The sequence below is a fragment of the Procambarus clarkii genome, chromosome 9, assembly GCF_040958095.1.
Source record: "Procambarus clarkii isolate CNS0578487 chromosome 9, FALCON_Pclarkii_2.0, whole genome shotgun sequence".
NCBI lineage: Eukaryota > Metazoa > Arthropoda > Malacostraca > Decapoda > Cambaridae > Procambarus > Procambarus clarkii.
Window position 1 is genome coordinate 26,340,753 of NC_091158.1, and position 17,570 is coordinate 26,358,322.

A 17,570-nucleotide genomic window follows, 5' to 3' on the forward strand; every position below is an offset into this window, starting at 1 on the left:
GGGAGTGGTGGCCCTATGAATAATTTACATTTAAAGTTTATCATCTTTGCCATTGCCAGGGAAGCACCCAAAAAAAAAAGACGAAGCTAGTGCACGATTTAAAAATGAGACTGATGCCCTATATTGCCAAGAGAACTCCCCGACAGTGAAAAACAACCAAAACTTCTTCCAAACCCCGCTAGTTGTTAAGTGAGTTAAGCGTGTATGGCCGATACACAACCTTGAGATGATTTCGGGGTTTTAGCGTCCCCACGGCCCGGTTCTCGACCAGGCCTACTTTTTGTTACACACCCCCAGGAAGCAGCCCATACCAGGTGTCTAACTCCCAGGTACCTATTTACTGCTAGGTAACAGGGGTCTCATGGTGAAAAACATTTTGCCCATTTGTCTCCACCTCCACTGGGGATCGAACCCCAGAACCTCAGGACTTCGAATCCCGAGTGCTGTTCACTCAGCTCTCAGGCAACCTCTGGCAATGGAAACCTTACCAGAGCCATTTCCCACCGCCGGTTACAGTGGTAGGAGGAAGGCCACAGGGACACATTACTCTTAAGAGCATGCAGTTTGTTATCAGTAACAGAAGACAACAACCCTGCCAACAGGCAAGGATGGAGGAATGAATAACTGGGTAAAAGTCGGAATAAGGAATACCTTTACGGGAGATGGAACAAGTGCAGATAGCTTTCTTAGCAGCAGCGTCCGCACACATTTAAAGAGACACCAATATGGCTGGGAACCCAGCAAAACTCTACTGTCTAAATTCTACTGGAGATAAACAGCCAATGTTGAATTTCGACAACTACCGGACGGACTGCATTAGAGGACTCAAGAGCCATGAGGGCACTGTGAGAATCAACTACAACCACAAAGGAGAGTGATAGCGAGAAAGCAGTAGACGAACAGAGAATAGCATACAGTTCTGCCGTGAAGACGCTAATCTACGAAGGCAGGCGACACACACATAGGTGTGGCCAGGAAAAACAACAGAGCAGCCTACACCGTCTGCAGACTTAGACCCATCAGTGAAGATGGAAATGGAGCGGGAGTGTGAAGAAAAGCGTTCAAGGAAAAGACGTTTCAGAATTGTAGGAGGGGTAAAAGCTTTAGTGATGCTGGTCAGTATTATAAATTACGAAGGGGGTATTTCTCCCCCTTCCTAATTTATTTAGGAAGGGGGACCCCTACACGGGAGGCAAGGACGGAACAACACAAGGAGAAATATTGGCAATACTAACCAAAAGAGAATGTTGCAGGCGAGACAACAGGACAGAAAGAGGGAGGTGGTTAAGGGGAACAGGAACTACAGAAGGGGCAAAAGTCAATGCACGACATAGGCAAGCGTGAGGGTATTGTAAGGACCACACAAGGTAGCAAAGATAGTAGTGATCACGACAGTGTTGACAGACAAGAAGCCAGTGTCAACATACAAGCTGAGGGAATTAGTCGAACGAAAGGCAGCAGAGTTGAGGTGCAACCTAATATGCTGCAAAGCATCAAGACGGCAACGAGTAGGAGGAGGATCAGACAAGTAAGCTGGGCAACTATAATCGAGTTTAGACAGAATGAAAGAGGAATGTAAGGAAAGGAGCATGCGCCTATCCACTCCCCAAGAAGTGTGGGACAACACCTTAAGTAGGTTAAGGGCCTTATAGCATTCAACTCGGATCTAAGAAATATGGGGTGACCAAGACAAATGAGTGTCAAAGATTAACCCCAAAAGCTTAGCGGAATCTTTGTACACAAGGAGATGACCATAAAGAAACAACGAGGGATGAAGAACGACCTGCTTCCGAGTAAAAGTCATAGCACAAATCTTAGTTGCAGAGAACTTTAAGCCATTATTGGTGGCCCAAGATGACACAGCATCAATCACAAGTTGAAGCTGCCGTTGAAGGAGAGGCGAAGCATCACCTCGACAGCATAGGGTAAGATTGTCGACATAGAGCGGAGAAGATACCAGAAGGAAGGGAGGAAAGAAGACCATTGAGGGCAACCAGAAAAAAATAGTAGTTCTTAGAACACTACCTTGGAGTACACCTTCGTATTGCCAAAAAGAGGCAGAGTGAGTGTTACCAAGCCTCACTCTAAAAGAACAACTAGAGGGAAAGGTTTGGAGGAAGAGAGAGAGATTACCACAAAGGCCAAAAGAACGAAGTTGAGACGTAATATGGTATCTCTAGGTGGTGTCGTATGCCTTTTCCAGGTCAAAAAGGACAGCAAAAAAGGAGGTCTTCGCAGCAAAACCAGTACAGATATAGACCTCCAAGTTCTCGAAGACATCGGTCTTTCTGCAGCATTTGCAAAAAAACAAATTGAGAAGGGGAGGTGGTGATAGCGTTCCAAGAACCACATCAGATGAACATTGTCCATACTTTCAGAGTTTGTAGACAACTCGTGAGGGCAATAAGGCGGAGGTCCTTAGGGGATGTCCCTAGAGACCCCAGTTTCCGAATAGGGAGTACAATGGCAACAAACCAGTTCTCAGAGACTGATGATGACTCCCAGACACGGTTATACAGATTCATTAAATACCGAGACGCACATGGAGAGAGATGGCAAAGCATCTCAAAATGAATGTCATCCGAGCCTTCCAACACAGTCCGACTCGGGGCTTTGTCACCCAACCCATGAGCCTGGAAGTTATAAGAGAATCATTCAGCAGCATAGAAATGAGTATGTAATAATTTCATTCACAAATAAGACCATACCCACCATGAAGCCACAATCTGAGAATAAGACACTTGACAAAATGGGGCCTCCCCAGGTGTGTATTCTGAGTATACGCCCCGCAATCACCACCTTAAGAACCGTCACTCCATCGAAATTGCGTCAGCAATGGAGACGAGGATTGACAATAAAAGCGACCCCTCGCTCGCAACGTTGGGTACCATAGTTCTACGGGCAAGTGTGAGCGCCTCCCCAAACACTCAGTGTCATATCAGAAGATGCCAAAAGAATAATCAAGAATGGCAAAAAGTTGGCGGGAAATGACAATAAGAGAGGGGGGACAAATACTGTACAGGGAAGAGGAAAAAGCTTCCAGCAAAATTAGTGAGGACAGCAGCAAGAGCATAAGGCTTCAAAAAGACAGAGTACTGTCCCATGAAGCATTACACCCCAGCAACTGCCTCACCAAGCCCCCTCATGATGACAATGGGCTGGAAAGGGAGGGGGGGGGGTAGAGGAGGTAAGAGCAGGGTTACAAAATCCACTTTATAATATCTTTCAATAAATGTATTAAGAAAAACTAAATAGTTTTTTTTCCACAAAATATCCTTGTAAAATAGGGGTGCGTTGTATGCGATGGTGCGTCTTTTAGGGTACATACTGTACTCTGATACATCCAGCAAATAATAAAATTAAATAATCAGCAGTTTATTAATATGAATAGGGAATATACAAAATAAAGTACAGTATTAATAAGTATATATGTAGACTTGGGTAGAGGCTAGCTGCCTCCCCCCACCCCCCTCCAATACAATCCTCACACCACTGACTCCACAATTTATTATGAATTCTTCATTTTGACTATGGAATATGATAGAGCAATGAGTTACAAACAAGCTAAATGGTAAAATATTCTCAGCTAATTTGTTGAAAAGCAGCGAGTGAGTGAAGCATTGGGGCAGCAGAGGCACCAGCCCACATGTCAGTCAGCTGATCACTCAGGCCAGACCAGCCTTGTGCTGGACACGTTTCTTTACTCTTCACTAACACCACCCTCCTTCCCTGACGTTCACTACTAACACAACCTGCCTCTCCTGGAAAGGAGAGGCAGGTTGCCTGTCTCCCCCTGACAACAACTTCTACCTGTCTCCCCTGATAACTTCCACCACCAGTCTTCTCTGACAACACTAACTCCACCTGCCCCCCCATGAAAATAACTTCCACCACTTGCCCCCCTCCAATACTAAACCACATCTTCTGACACCACCTGCCCCAGACACCACCCCTCACTAATGACACCACCTGCCTCCTCTGACACCATTCTATCATCCTGTACAACTGTTTACACTTTGGTGAATCATAGTTGATGACAGCCACCTTCGACGCTCAGTCTCGGTGACTGCTTGACTTGCTTGCTAGGTGACTAACAATCCTCGTTTAATCAAACCTTTGTATGTTCCACTGAACATTTAGTACCAAATGCAATTTGTTCGAACCACCTGGGAATTCATTTCAGCTGGGTTCGTTAGAGTGAGGATACACCGTATAACCACACATACATATATTTTCAAAGTTATACATAATAAACACCATCTTTGACACATCAAGGCAACCTGTTAGCACACAACAAAATAAATAAAGGAAGACAATGAAAATAAATGGACAAAGGTATTCCCATGTGGCACCAACATATTTCTACTAAAAGAATCCATGTTCTCCAGGCCACTACGGCTAATTATTTATTCGGAACATTTTTTGTCTTGCACACCACGAGGATGTCAGCATTAAACATTTGTGACGTGTAAGGGTTAAGACACTACCTCAACACCTGAAATACAATATATGTAGCATTGTTTGTAATGTGGCAATCTTGGAATTAATTAGTGTAATGATGGGGCTAAAACATGGAGCTTGGAGGTCATTTGTATGATTAGATGCTCGAGAGTTGGATGTTCACAAGTCAGGAACCTTTTGTGCGTGTGAAATCCCAAAATACCTTCTGTAGGATTTAATTTATTTTATGATAGCAAAACCTTCCTGGAATTCCAAAATTTTGAGAGTACAAATTTTCAGATTTTTTGAGATTGTCTGTACTTATTAACTACAAATACCAAGCAAAATTCACTAGCAACTGCATTATGTATACATTAACAAAAATCTCAAAACTACTAGTACTACAAAAAATTCCTGTAATACCCCCGAGCCCACCTCTAGCAATGAATAAGCTGGTGCTGAAAATGCTACTCACTAGTATTAGTTCAATGCTGGTCATTCTGCCTGTTTAATGCTCATTTTTTAGTTCATCCTTTTTCACCCTGGAGAATGCCATCTTAACCAATGGGAAAACGAAGATATTAAAGAAGTCAGTAAGGTTAAGCTAGCTATACAGAACATGATATATTACACTCACCATTTCCATTTATTAATACATTCATATGGAAAACTTGCCAGGAACATGAGCATACCCCATGCACCAGTATGCCTTTTTGCCTTTCCTCACAATTTAACCTCAATATGCCAGTAAAAAATATAAAATGCCATTATATATGGTACTGACTGCAAATGTATCCAAGAGAAACAACCAGTGGAAAACTGAAGCCCAGTGGCTTCTAGGGCTTTATTTTTGGTACCACCATTATTCCTTTGTTCAACACTTCGAGCCTCCGAAACCTATCCCTTATGTACCACGAGTGAGCACCAGACTCTGGCTCACTGTATGAGGTGAGGGGGGAGTAGGGGATCCCTCACCTACCAGGAGCCACCACCACCAGACTCTGGCTCACTGTACGAGGTGAGGGGGGAGTAGGGGATCCCTCACCTACCAGGATCCACCACCACCAGACTCTGGCTTACTGTACGAGGTGAGGGGGGAGTAGGGGATCCCTCACCTACCAGGAGCCACCACCAGACTCTGGCTCACTGTACGAGGTGAGGGGAGCAGGGGATCCCTCACCTACCAGGAGCCACCACCAGACTCTGGCTCACTGTACGAGGTGAGGGGAGCAGGGGATCCCTCACCTACCAGGAGCCACCACCACACTCTGGCTCACTGTACGAGGTGAGGGGAGCAGGGGATCCCTCACCTACCAGGAGCCACCACCACACTCTGGCTCACTGTATGAGGTGAGGGGAGCAGGGGATCCCTCACCTACCAGGAGCCACCACCACACTCTGGCTCACTGTACGAGGTGAGGGGAGCAGGGGATCCCTCACCTACCAGGAGCCACCACCACACTCTAGCTCACTGTACGAGGTGAGGGGAGCAGGGGATCCCTCACCTACCAGGAGCCACCACCACACTCTGGCTCACTGTACGAGGTGAGGGGAGCAGGGGATCCCTCACCTACCAGGAGCCACCACCACACTCTGGCTCACTGTACGAGGTGAGGGGAGCAGGGGATCCCTCACCTACCAGGAGCCACCACCACACTCTGGCTCACTGTACGAGGTGAGGGGAGGGGAGCAGGGGATCCCTCACCTACCAGGAGCCACCACCACACTCTGGCTCACTGTACGAGGTGAGGGGAGCAGGGGATCCCTCACCTACCAGGAGCCACCACCAGACTCTGGCTCACTGTACGAGGTGAGGGGAGCAGGGGATCCCTCACCTACCAGGAGCCACCACCAGACTCTGGCTCACTGTATGAGGTGAGGGGAGCAGGGGATCCCTCACCTACCAGGAGCCACCACCACATTCTGGCTCACTGTACGAGGTGAGGGGAGCAGGGGATCCCTCACCTACCAGGAGCCACCACCACACTCTGGCTCACTGTATGAGGTGAGGGAAGCAGGGGATCCCTCACCTACCAGGAGCCACCACCACACTCTGGCTCACTGTATGAGGTACAGTGAGGGATCAGAGGGTCAGAGGACAACTACAAAACTGGGGAAAGCAAAACAGAAACCATAGGATGCCAAAACAAGTACAGTGATGACTCAGTTAATGAATTTAATCCGTTCCAAAATCGAGCTCGTCATATGAAATGCTCGTCTTGCCATTTAAAATACAGTGGAACCTCTATTAATGAGTTTAATCCATTCTGGCACCGAGCTCGTTACCTGGAAAACTTGTCTTTGGAAACAAATTTCCCCATTTAAAATAAAGGAAATAAATTTAATCCGTTCCACTCCCAAAAACATCCATACTTGTATGACATTTTTTAATGTCAATATAATACTGCACATGTAATTATAAATGTTTTGTTGTATTGTTTTAACATTTACTTTACCTTATGAAGAGTCGTTGCTGGCTTGAGGGAGACAATGGGGAGGTGGGATGGAGGAGAGGGGTTATGGTGTGGAAGGAGAATCCACCTCCGAGTCAGGCGGGCTCTCTCTTCTTGGGATTTTCACCCCACTGGGACCGGGTTGTGGTTCACTATCACTGGCTCTTCGTTTCTCTACTTTTGGAAAGAACTTTTCTATTGACAATTGCTTTTGTCTTTGTTTTAGGATGTCCCTAAAACGAGACAGTAAATTGTCATTAAACATGTTCACACATCGGGTTGTCACTGCTTGATCAGGGTGATGTTTTTCTAAGAATGCGGTCACCTTTTCAAACATTCCTAACACTTCCCTGATCTCACTTGAAGAGGCAGCAGCAACCTCCCGTACCTCCTCCTCCCCTGATGAGAACTCTTGTGCCTCCTCTTGATTAATCTCCTTCTGAAGTTCCAGGAGTTCTTCAGTGGTCAGTTCCTCACTGTGCTCCTCCACTAACTCCTGCACATCAGCAGCATCCAACTCCAGACCCAAAGTTTGCCCCAGAGCAACAATATCATCCACTAGATGCACTTCCGGGTCTTCCACAGGTGCAGATGCAGATGCAGGTGCAGGACCGATACCTTTAAAGTCTCGCTCAGGGACACCCTCAGGCCACAGGTTACGCCATGCAGAGTTAAGGGTCCTCCTTGTCACTCCTTCCCAGGCCTTATCGATCAAACGTAAGGCACCCAGGATATTGAAGTGGTTCTTCCAGAATTCTTTGAGGGTCAGCCCTGTATTGTCGGTCACATCAACACATCTCTCCAACAAGGCCTTCATGTAGAGTTTCTTAAAGTTTGCAATGACTTTCTGGTCCATAGGTTGGAGGAGTGGAGTGGTATTGGGAGGAAGGAACTTGGTGATGAACTGATTTTCAGGATACAATTCATCTCGCATCTGTGGAGGATGTGCAGGAGCATTATCAAGCACAAGCAAGGCCTTGAGTGGCAACTGTTTCTCTTCAAGATATTTCCTCACCGAGGGGCCAAAAACATCAATGATCCATTCAGTGAAGAATATCCGCGTGACCCAGGATTTCTTATTGGACCTCCACATCACATTCAGTCGCGCCTTATACACTTTACATGCCTTGAACACGCGTGGATTTTCTGAGTGGTAGACTAGCAGCGGCTTGACCTTGCAATCGCCACTTGCATTGGCGCAGAGGACGAGAGTAAGCCGATCCTTCATCGGTTTGTGGCCAGGCAAAGATTGTTCTTCCTGTGTGATGTAGGTCCTCTTCGTCATTTTCTTCCAAAACAGGCCAGTCTCGTCACAATTAAAAACTTGTTGGGGCAAGAACTCCTTTTCAGCAACAAATTCCTGGAACTCTGGTACAAATTTCTCAGCAGCAGCTTTATCAGAGCTGGCAACCTCCCCATGTCGCACAACACTGTGGATACCGCTTCTCTTCCTAAATTTCTCAAACCATCCACGGCTTGCCTTAAATATCTCCTCTTCTTCAGACGACGCACCTGGTGTCTTCCTGACAAGGTCCACATACAACTTCTTGGCCTTTGCACAGACAAGAGCTTCAGAGACACTATCGCCATGCAATTGCCTTTCATTCATCCAGACTAGCAGTAGCTTTTCAACCTCTTCTAGGATTTGTGGACGTTTCTTGTTAACCTTGGTAACTCCTTTAGCCACCTCAAGCGTCTTAAATTGTTCCTTCCTCTTCAGAATGGTACAAATCGTTGATGAGGTCCTGCCATACTCCCTGACGAGATCAACCACACGCACACCACGCTCGTGCTTTGCTATTATTTCCTTCTTCACCTCAACAGTAATTGTCGCTTTCTTCCCCTTGCCAACACTGTCTTTAGCAACCAGCTTCTTTGGCGACATCGTGCATTACAAATTGCAGTCACCAAACCACAAAAAAACAGAGAAAAGCGCAAATAAATCCAGAGGGATGCTTGTTGTGAGAGATACAACAACAACACTGGTGTCGGAGGCGTCCGAGAATTTGCGAGAACCCGTGAGACGCTAGGAAGCGCCATGTGGTTTCACTCGTTAATAGAGGCGAGCTCATCAATAGAGACAAATTTGCTGCGAGTGGCTTGCTCGTTACTGGAAAAACTCGTTAATAGAGCCACTCGTTAATAGAGGTTCCACTGTAATGGAAATAAAATTAATCCATTCCACCACAGAAAAATATCAATGATATTCGATTTGTTTTATTTTTCATAGAAAATGGAGCAGCCTACGTGACATACACTGAACGAACCTTTTGACATTTCTTGTTTCAATTTTTTTTTTATTTCTAAAAAAACTCTCTATGCTTTGCAACATTACAGCAGTCACCCCTTTAACATCCCAGCATCATTAGCATCTTTTAAACAAAATTTTAATTGATTTGCATCAATGGAGGCATCAGAAATTGCAAGAACCAGCGGGAATGCTAGGAACCACCACATGGTTTTCTCGATGACCGAGTTTAAGCTCGTCAATCGAGAAATTTTCTGCGAGTGGCTTGCTCGTTACCTGAAATGATGGAGCCCTTCATCACCCGAGGTTCCTTTGTAATTGTTTGAAGAAAATTTGGCACTCCTAGGTATACAAGTAAATAATTATCACTAGAAGGCACCAAGCCGGGGAGACTATGTAGCACCATCAAATATGCGGGATATGCAAAAGGCACTAAATATCACTAAGGATGCCAATACGAGAACAAAAGCGCACAAGGCAAACAACATCAAAGGTATATGATTCACCAAGGCTTCTATCAAGGGACAGGTGGGAAGCAAGACGCATGCACATCCTGGAAGTCCAGACATTCAGCAAGGATATGCACGACTGTAAGAGGGACAATGCAGTTTGGACAATAAGGAGCAGGGCAGAGCTCCATTAAGTGCCTTTGAGTTAAACACGTATGGCCAATGCATAACCTTGCCAAAGCCGTTTCTGACCGCCGGTTAAGGTGGTAGGAGGAAGACCATGGGGGCAAACTACCATTAGAAGCATGCAGCTTGTTACCAGTAACAGAAGACTAGCGATCCTGCCAATGGGCACGGATTGAGGAATGAATAACTGGGTAGAAGTCGAAATAAGGAACACCCTTGTGGGAAATGGAACGAGTGCTAGCTTCCTTCGTGGCAGCATCTGCATGGTCATTTAAGTTAACACCAATATGGCTGGGAACCCAGCACAACTCGACTGTCTTAAATCTGCTGGAGATAAGCAACAGCCAATATTGAATTTCGGCAACCACAGGATGGACAGGATTAAAGGACTCCAAAGCCATGAGGGCACTACGAGAGTCAACTGCAACAACAAAGGAAGTACGGTGAGAAAGCAGTACAGCGCGATGAAGAGCAAACAAAATTGCATAAAGTTCTGCCATGAAGATGCTAGTCTCCGGAGGCAGGCAACATCTCTAAGTGTAGCCAGGAAATCCAATGGAGTAGCCTACACCACGAGCAGACTTAGACCCCATCTGTGAAGACAGAGATGGAGCTAGAGGATGAAGAGAAGTGAACAAGGAAAAGGCATTTCAAAACTGTGGGCAGGATAAAAGTTTTTGTCATACGAATCAAGGTTCTACAAAACTTAGGAAGAGGGTCCATGAGGGCAATGATGGAACAACATAAGGAGAAACATTGGTAACACGAACTGAGACAGAACTTTGTAAGCATGACAACTGTACAGAAAGGGGAAGGTGGTGAAAGGAAACAGGGCCTACAGGAGGGGTAATGGTCAAAGTATGACATAAGTGAGAGTTTTTGGTATTGTAGAAACCGCACAAAGTAGCGAAGTGGCGATCCTGTAGAGACAGGATGCCGGTTTCAACATACAGGGTCTGAGTAGGAGTCAAACGAAAGGCACCAGAGCGGAGGCATAGCCCAGTATGATGAAGAGCATCTAGACAAAGAATTGAGGGAGAGGCAGACGTGTAAGCAGGACAGCCAAAATCAAGTTTAAACAGCACGAAAGAAGAATGTAAAGAGGAGCATGCACCTATCAGCTCCCCAGGAAGTATGGGACAAGACCTTAAGTAAGTTAAGGGCCTTATAGCATTCAACTCAGATGAAAGAGATGTGGGTTGACCAAAACAAAGGAGGTTATCTTGAGATGATTTCGGGGCTTAGCGTCCCCGCAGCCCGGTCCTCGACCAGGCCTCCTTTTGTTACACATCCCCAGGAAACAGCCCGTAGCAGCTGTCTAATTCCCAGGTACCTATTTACTGTTAGGTAACAGGGGCATCAGGGTGAAAAACATTTTGCCCATGTGTCTCCACCTCCACCGGGGATCGAACCTGGAACCTCAGGACTATGAACCCAAAGCGATGTCCACCCAGCTGTCAGGCACCCATATACAGTATATAGGAGTGTCAAAGATTAACCCTAGAAGTTTAGCAGAATCCTTATACAAATGATGATTACCATAATGTGGCAGATGGGGGGTCGAAGAACGACTTGCTTCCGAGTAAAGGTCATAGCACAAGTCTTAGTTGCAGAGAACTTGAAGCCATGATTGGTGGCCCAGGACGAAACGGCATCAATTGCAAGTTGAAGTCGCCGTTGAAGGAAAGCGAACCATCTCTGTGACAGCAGAGGGTGAGATCGTCGACAGAGAGAGCAGAGAAAATGCCAGAAGGAAGGAAGGAAAGAAGACCATTAGGGCAACCAGGAAAAAAGTAGAGCTCAGAACACTACCTTGGGGGTTCACCTTCGTATTGCCAAAACAAGGCGGAGAGAATGGTACGAAGCCTCACTCAAAAGGAACAACGAGGAAGGCTTTGTAGGAAGTGAGGGAGATTACCACGAAGGCCAAAAGAACTGAGCTGGGACAGAATATGGTATCTTTAGGTGGTGCCATAATCCTTTTCCAGGTAAAAAAACCAGCGTTGAATGTAATGAAACGCCATTTTATGGGCGAGACCCGGAGGCTTCCCGGAGCTATCCAGGCTGATATGTATATCACTAAACTTTGGCATCAGTCAGTTTGTATGCAGTTCTAAGCCACTGGGGACCACGAGCCAGAACCTGGCCCCATCAGAGAGGCATGAGGAGCAATGTCCCATAGAAATGCACATGTGATTCGGAGCATTCAATATCTACCATAGACCGGGATAGGCACCCAGATAGGTAAGCGCCTCGAAACAAACCCACATTCTGGTTAAAATGACAAAAATAGTCAAACTATTGGACAGAACTCCCCAAATGAAAACGAACTAACAAGCATGACGTCATACGAGCCACACCGTACATCTGCACAGATCTCTCCTTCCCGTGAGGGGAAAGGGGAAGACCCAGACCCACCGTGCCAGCAATCCAACCACCAGTTCTTAGGCTGGATGTCGAAACGCGCGAGAAAAATGCTGACCGGGGGAGGGGGGGGGGGGCTGCAGGGAGCCTTCAGGTCTCATCCCAGAAAATGGAGTATCATTACACTCAACGCTAGTTTTCTAGAGGGAGCCCCTTCGGCTCACAGGAGCTACATCGCCAAAGACAAAAATAGAGGGACTCACCTGGGGGGTTATCTTGAGGTTATCTTGAGATGATTTTGGGGCTTTAGTGTCCCCGCGGCCCGGTCCTCAACCAGACCTCCACCCCCAGGAAGCAGCCCGTAGCAGCTGAAACTCCCAGGTACCTATTTAATGCTAGGTAACAGGGGCATCAGGATGAAAGAAACATTTTGCCTATTTGTCTCCGCCTACACTGGGGGATCGATCCCGGAACCTCAGGACTACAAATCCGAAGTGCCGTCCACCCAGCTGTCAGGCGTGGCCAGAGCTCGCACCTCAACTCAAAGTCGAGACAAATAGCTGCAATAACCGCCGACCCAAAGCAACACAGGCCCAACTAGGCCCAGGAACAGTCACGGACCCTGCAGGATCGCCAGAAAACCCGTGCCCGAATGTCAGCCCAAGTAAGTAAGTAATTATCAAAAGAGGGCACCAAACCGGGAAGGCTATGTAGCACCATCAAATGTGAGGAATATCAGAGGGCGCTAAATATCACCAAGGATGCCAATACGATTACAAAAACGCATAAGGCGAACAATATCAAAAGTACCCGAGTCACCAAGAATTCTATTGAGGGACAGGTGACCGCGAGGGGCAGTTGGAAAGCAAGACACACGCTCGTCCTGGAAGTCAGGACATTCAAGGACATGCACGACCGTAAAAGGGACAATGCAATTAGGACATTAAGGAGCATGGCAGTGCTCCATCAAGTGACCATAGGTTAAGCAAGTATGGCCAATACGCAACCTCGCCAGAGCCGTTTCCCATCGCCGGTTACGGTGGTAGGAGGACGGCCACGAGGAAACACAACATTTAAGAGTACGTAGTTTGTTACCAGTAACAGACGACCAAGAAGCCTGCCAACGGGTAAGGATGGAGGAATGGGTAACCGGGTAAAAGTCGGAATATGGAATACCTTTAAGAGATGGGACAAGAGCGGACAGCTTCCTTGGCAGCAGCATCCGCACGCTCATTTAAAGACACACCAATATGGCTGGGAACCCAACAAAACTTAACCGACTTAAATTTACTGTGAACAAGAAACAGCCAATGCTGGATCTCGAAAACTACTGGATGAACCGGATTAAAGGACCCCAAAGCCATGAGGGCACTACGAGAGTCAACAACAACTACAAAGGAAGACTGACAACGAGAAAGCAGGAGACGAAGAGCATAGAGAATAGCATAAAGCTCCGCTGTGAAGATGCTAGTCTCCGGAGGTAAGCGACATATTTAAGTGCGATCAGTAAAAACAACAGAGTAGCCAACACCGTCCGCAGACTTAGACCCATCGGTGTAGACAGAAATGGAGCGGGAGTGAGAAGAAAAGTGCTCAAGGAAAAGGCATTTTAGAACTGTAGGAGGGGTAAAAGCTTTAGTGATGCGGGTCAAGGATGTACAAAACTGCGGAAGGGGGAATCTCCATGGGGGCAAAGAAGGAACAACACAAGCAGAAACATTAGAAATACGAACGGAAAGAGAATCCTGTAGGCGAGATAACCGGACAGAAAGAGGGAGGTGGTGAAGAGGAACAGGAATCGCAGGAGAGGTAAAAGTTAAAGCACGACAGAGGCGAGAGGAAGGATGTTGCAAGGACCACGCAAGATAGTGAAGACAGTAGCAATCACGGCGGTCCTGGAGAGACAGGAAGCCAGTGTCAACATACAAGCTAAGGACGGGAGTCGAATGAAAGGCACCCGAACCGAGGCGCAACCCAGTATGGTGCAAAGCATCAAGACGGCGAAGAATAGAAGGAGAAGCAGACGAGTAAGGAGGGCAACCATAATCGAGCTTAGACAGGACAAGAGAGGAATGTAAAGCAAGGAGAGTGCGCCTATCCGCTCCCCAAGAAGTATGGGACAATATCCGAAGGAGGGTAAGGGCCTTAGAGCACTCAACACTGAGGTAAGAGATATGGGGAGACCAGGACAAACGAGTGTCAAAGAATAACCCCAAAAGCTTCGCGGAATCTTTGTACTCAAGGGGATGACCATAAAGTGACAAAGAGGGACGAAGAACGACCCGTTTCCGAGTAAAAGTCATGGCACAAGTCTTAGTAGTAGAGAACTTTAAGTCATGATTGGTGGCCCAAAACGACATGGCATCAATCGCAAGTTGAAGCCGGCGTTGAAGGAGAGGCGAATCATCACCCTGACACCAAAGGGCAAGATCATCGACATAGAGCGCAGAGAAGACACCAGAAGGAAGAGAGGAAAGAAGAACATTGAGGGCAACCAGAAAAAGAGTAGTGCTCAGAACACTACCCTGGGGCACACAGCAGTACAAATATAGACCAAGTTCACCAAGACATCTGTCGTGCTGTGGCCCTTGCAGAAACCAAATTGAGAAGGGGAGAGGAGGTGATAGTGTTCCAGGAACCACATCAGACGAACGTTAACCATACGTTCAAAGAGTTTGCAGACACAACTCGTGAGGGCAATAGGGCGAAAGTCCTTAGGGGATGTTCCCAGAGACCCTGGTTTGCGAACAGGGAGGACAACGGCATCGAGCCAGTCCTCAGGGACTGACGACAACTCCCAGATCCGATTATACAGACTCCGTAAATACTGAGACGTGCACGGAGGGAGATAGCGAAGCATCTCATAATGAATACCATCGGAGCCCACTGCCGTTGAACCCCAGAGGGCCAGTGCAGAACGAAGTTCAGAGAGAGAGAGAGAGAAGGGCTCGTTATAGGGATGTCGAAGACGAGTGCAGAAATCTAAAGGACGAGACTCAAGGACAGGTTTACGAAGAAGGAAAGATTGGGGAAGATGAAGACCAGAGCTAACAGAAGAAAAGTGGGAACCCAGTTCGGTAGCGACCTGCAACGGGTCCGCCACAAGAGTACCATGGAAGTGAAGGACCGATGAAACATCGGGAACGAACTTACCCGCTATCTTGCGGATACGCTTCCAGATCTGTGGCAGAGGAGTTTCGGATGTAATGGTTTGGAGACATAAGATGCTCAACATTCACGTTTAGCCATACGGATGGCCCTACGGGCCACCACACTCTCCTTCCGAAAGAAAAGAAAAGAATCGGCCGTCTGCCGGCGGCGGTGTCTCTTCCAGGCTGCACGCTTACAGCGGACAGCCCGAGCACAGTTTGCATTCCACCAGGGAACATTACCGTGGACCCCGAGAGGAAGAGCTAGGAATAGAGCGGAGGGTAGCGTCGAAGACAGTGTCATGAAACAGGAGGAGAGAGCGAGGGAGAGGCAGAAGGGAGAGGTCAGAGACAGTAGCACTGAAGGTAAAGAGGTTCCAGTCCACTTTCGCAAACTGCCACCTAGGGAAGGAGAGGGGAGTGCGAAAAGAGAAAAAGGTAACAAGGATGGGGAAATGGTCACTGCCATGGAGGTCATCAAGAACCTGCCACATTAAATCTAAGTAAAGAGAAGACGAGCAAAGAGAAAGATCAAGACAGGAAAGGGTGCGAGTCCGAGAGTCCAAATGCGTGGGCTCACCAGAATTCAGAAGAGACAGGGAAAAAGAGAGGAGAAACGGCTCAAGAAGGCGACCCCAGGTGTTCGTCAGAACATCACCCGAAATTGAATGACGACAATTGAAATCACCCAGCAGGAGCACAGGCTCCGGCAAGGAGTCCAGTAAGTGTTTCAGATCAGGAAGAGAAAGCGGGACACTCGGGGAGAGATAAATGGAACAAACAGTGTACCATTTCCCCACAAAGATACGAGCAGCAGAACAATGGAGAGGCGAAGGAAAAAGTAAGGGGACAAAGGGAACATCAGAGTGAATCAAGAGAGCAGAAGAGTTAGGAACCCCAGCAACAGCTGGGGAGGGGGGGAGAGAAAGGAATAGCCACGAAAGCGACCAGGACGAGCACCAAGCATCGGTTCCTGGAGACAGACACAAAGGGGGTGAAAATCGCGAAATCAGAAGTAGGAGTTCAAGGAAATTGGCGTAATAACCTCGAACGTTCCATTGAAGAATAGACATCGATGAGAAGAGAAAGGACAACAACAGAGAACAAGGAAGAAACAAAGGCAAAAGAGCAACACAGCACGTTAAAGAAGAACAGGGTCAGGATTAGGGTCAGCAAAGTCAGGGTTAAGGGACATGGGTAAACTGAGCAAAGACGGAGGGAAGGAAACAGGAGAACAGACCAAAGGTGGACAGGCAACCCGCTCTCGCACTTTCTTATAGTCAATATTGACTTATTAAATACGTGCATATGTGACATACTAATTTATTGTGAATATTTTAGTTTACCTTGAAAAGCTTCATAGAAAACACCGACCTTACCTAACCTTCTTAGTATGTTAAGATAAGCATCTTATTGCTTCTTAATTACAATTATTACTTAACCTATACCTATAATAGGTTAAGTAATAATTGTAATTACAAAGCAATAAGATGCTTATCTTAACATACTAAGAAGGTTAGGCGAGATCGGTGTTTTCTATGAACCTTTTCAAGGTAAACTAAAATATTCACAATAAATTAGTATGTCTCACATGAACTTATTTAATAAGTCAATATTGACTTAAAGTGCGAGAACGGGTTGGGACAGGCGGGGTCCGATGAGGCGGAGGAAGGAGGAGGAGGCAACCGAGAGTAGTCAAGGACAGCAGCAGGAAGAGTGGGAGTAGAAAGAGGGGAGCGCACCTCAGCAAGGGCAGCAACCGAGAGGGAAGCGGGGGCCAAACAAACCTTCATAGCAGGAACAGGAGGCGCAACCACCGAAATGGGAGGGGAAGGGGCGATAGAGTCAGAAGTAAGGGGCCGAGGAAGAAAGCGAAGCCTTCTTACCCGCCGGGGAGGAGGAAGGAGAGGAGCCAGGCTTACGCTTCTGATGTAAAGAGACAGGTGTCTCAGCAACTACGTACTTGGCAACGGATTCCAGTGTCTCAACAGGAGAAGCTGAACGAGAGCACACGCGACGGCCGGTAGGAGAGCGATGGACACCAGCCCGCACTGACAGGCGGCGGGGAGAGTCAATAGATGGAGGAGAAGGATGGGAAGGAGGATCGGAGGGAGACGAGGAAGAAGACACAGGAGATATGACAGACCGGGCAGAAAGAAGGGGAACCCCAGACAGAGGACCAGGACGGGGAACCTTCGGGACAGAACTCAAAGGAACAGAGGAGGGGGCGGTGGGCGTATCAGGGTCCAAGACCCAGAAACAGTTGTGAGTCTGAGGAAGG

At 47.2% G+C, this 17,570-nt stretch overlaps 2 protein-coding genes across 3 annotated transcripts in view; both read right to left on the reverse strand.

The window, feature by feature from the left end:
* Nucleotides 1-17,570, reverse strand: part of LOC123766089 (uncharacterized) — a 72,684-nt gene that overhangs the window by 23,233 nt on the left and 31,881 nt on the right. The window lies entirely within an intron of this gene.
* LOC123766267 (tigger transposable element-derived protein 1-like) lies at nt 6,958-8,778 on the reverse strand. The gene has a single exon (XM_045755338.2). The coding sequence runs from the start codon at nt 8,776-8,778 to the stop codon at nt 6,958-6,960; it is 1,821 nt and encodes a 606-aa protein (XP_045611294.2).

Coding starts and splice junctions, on each gene's coding strand:
- LOC123766267 (XM_045755338.2), bottom strand. CDS start 8,778: ATGTCGCCAAAGAAGCTGGTTGCTAAAGACAGTGTTGGCAAGGGGAAG.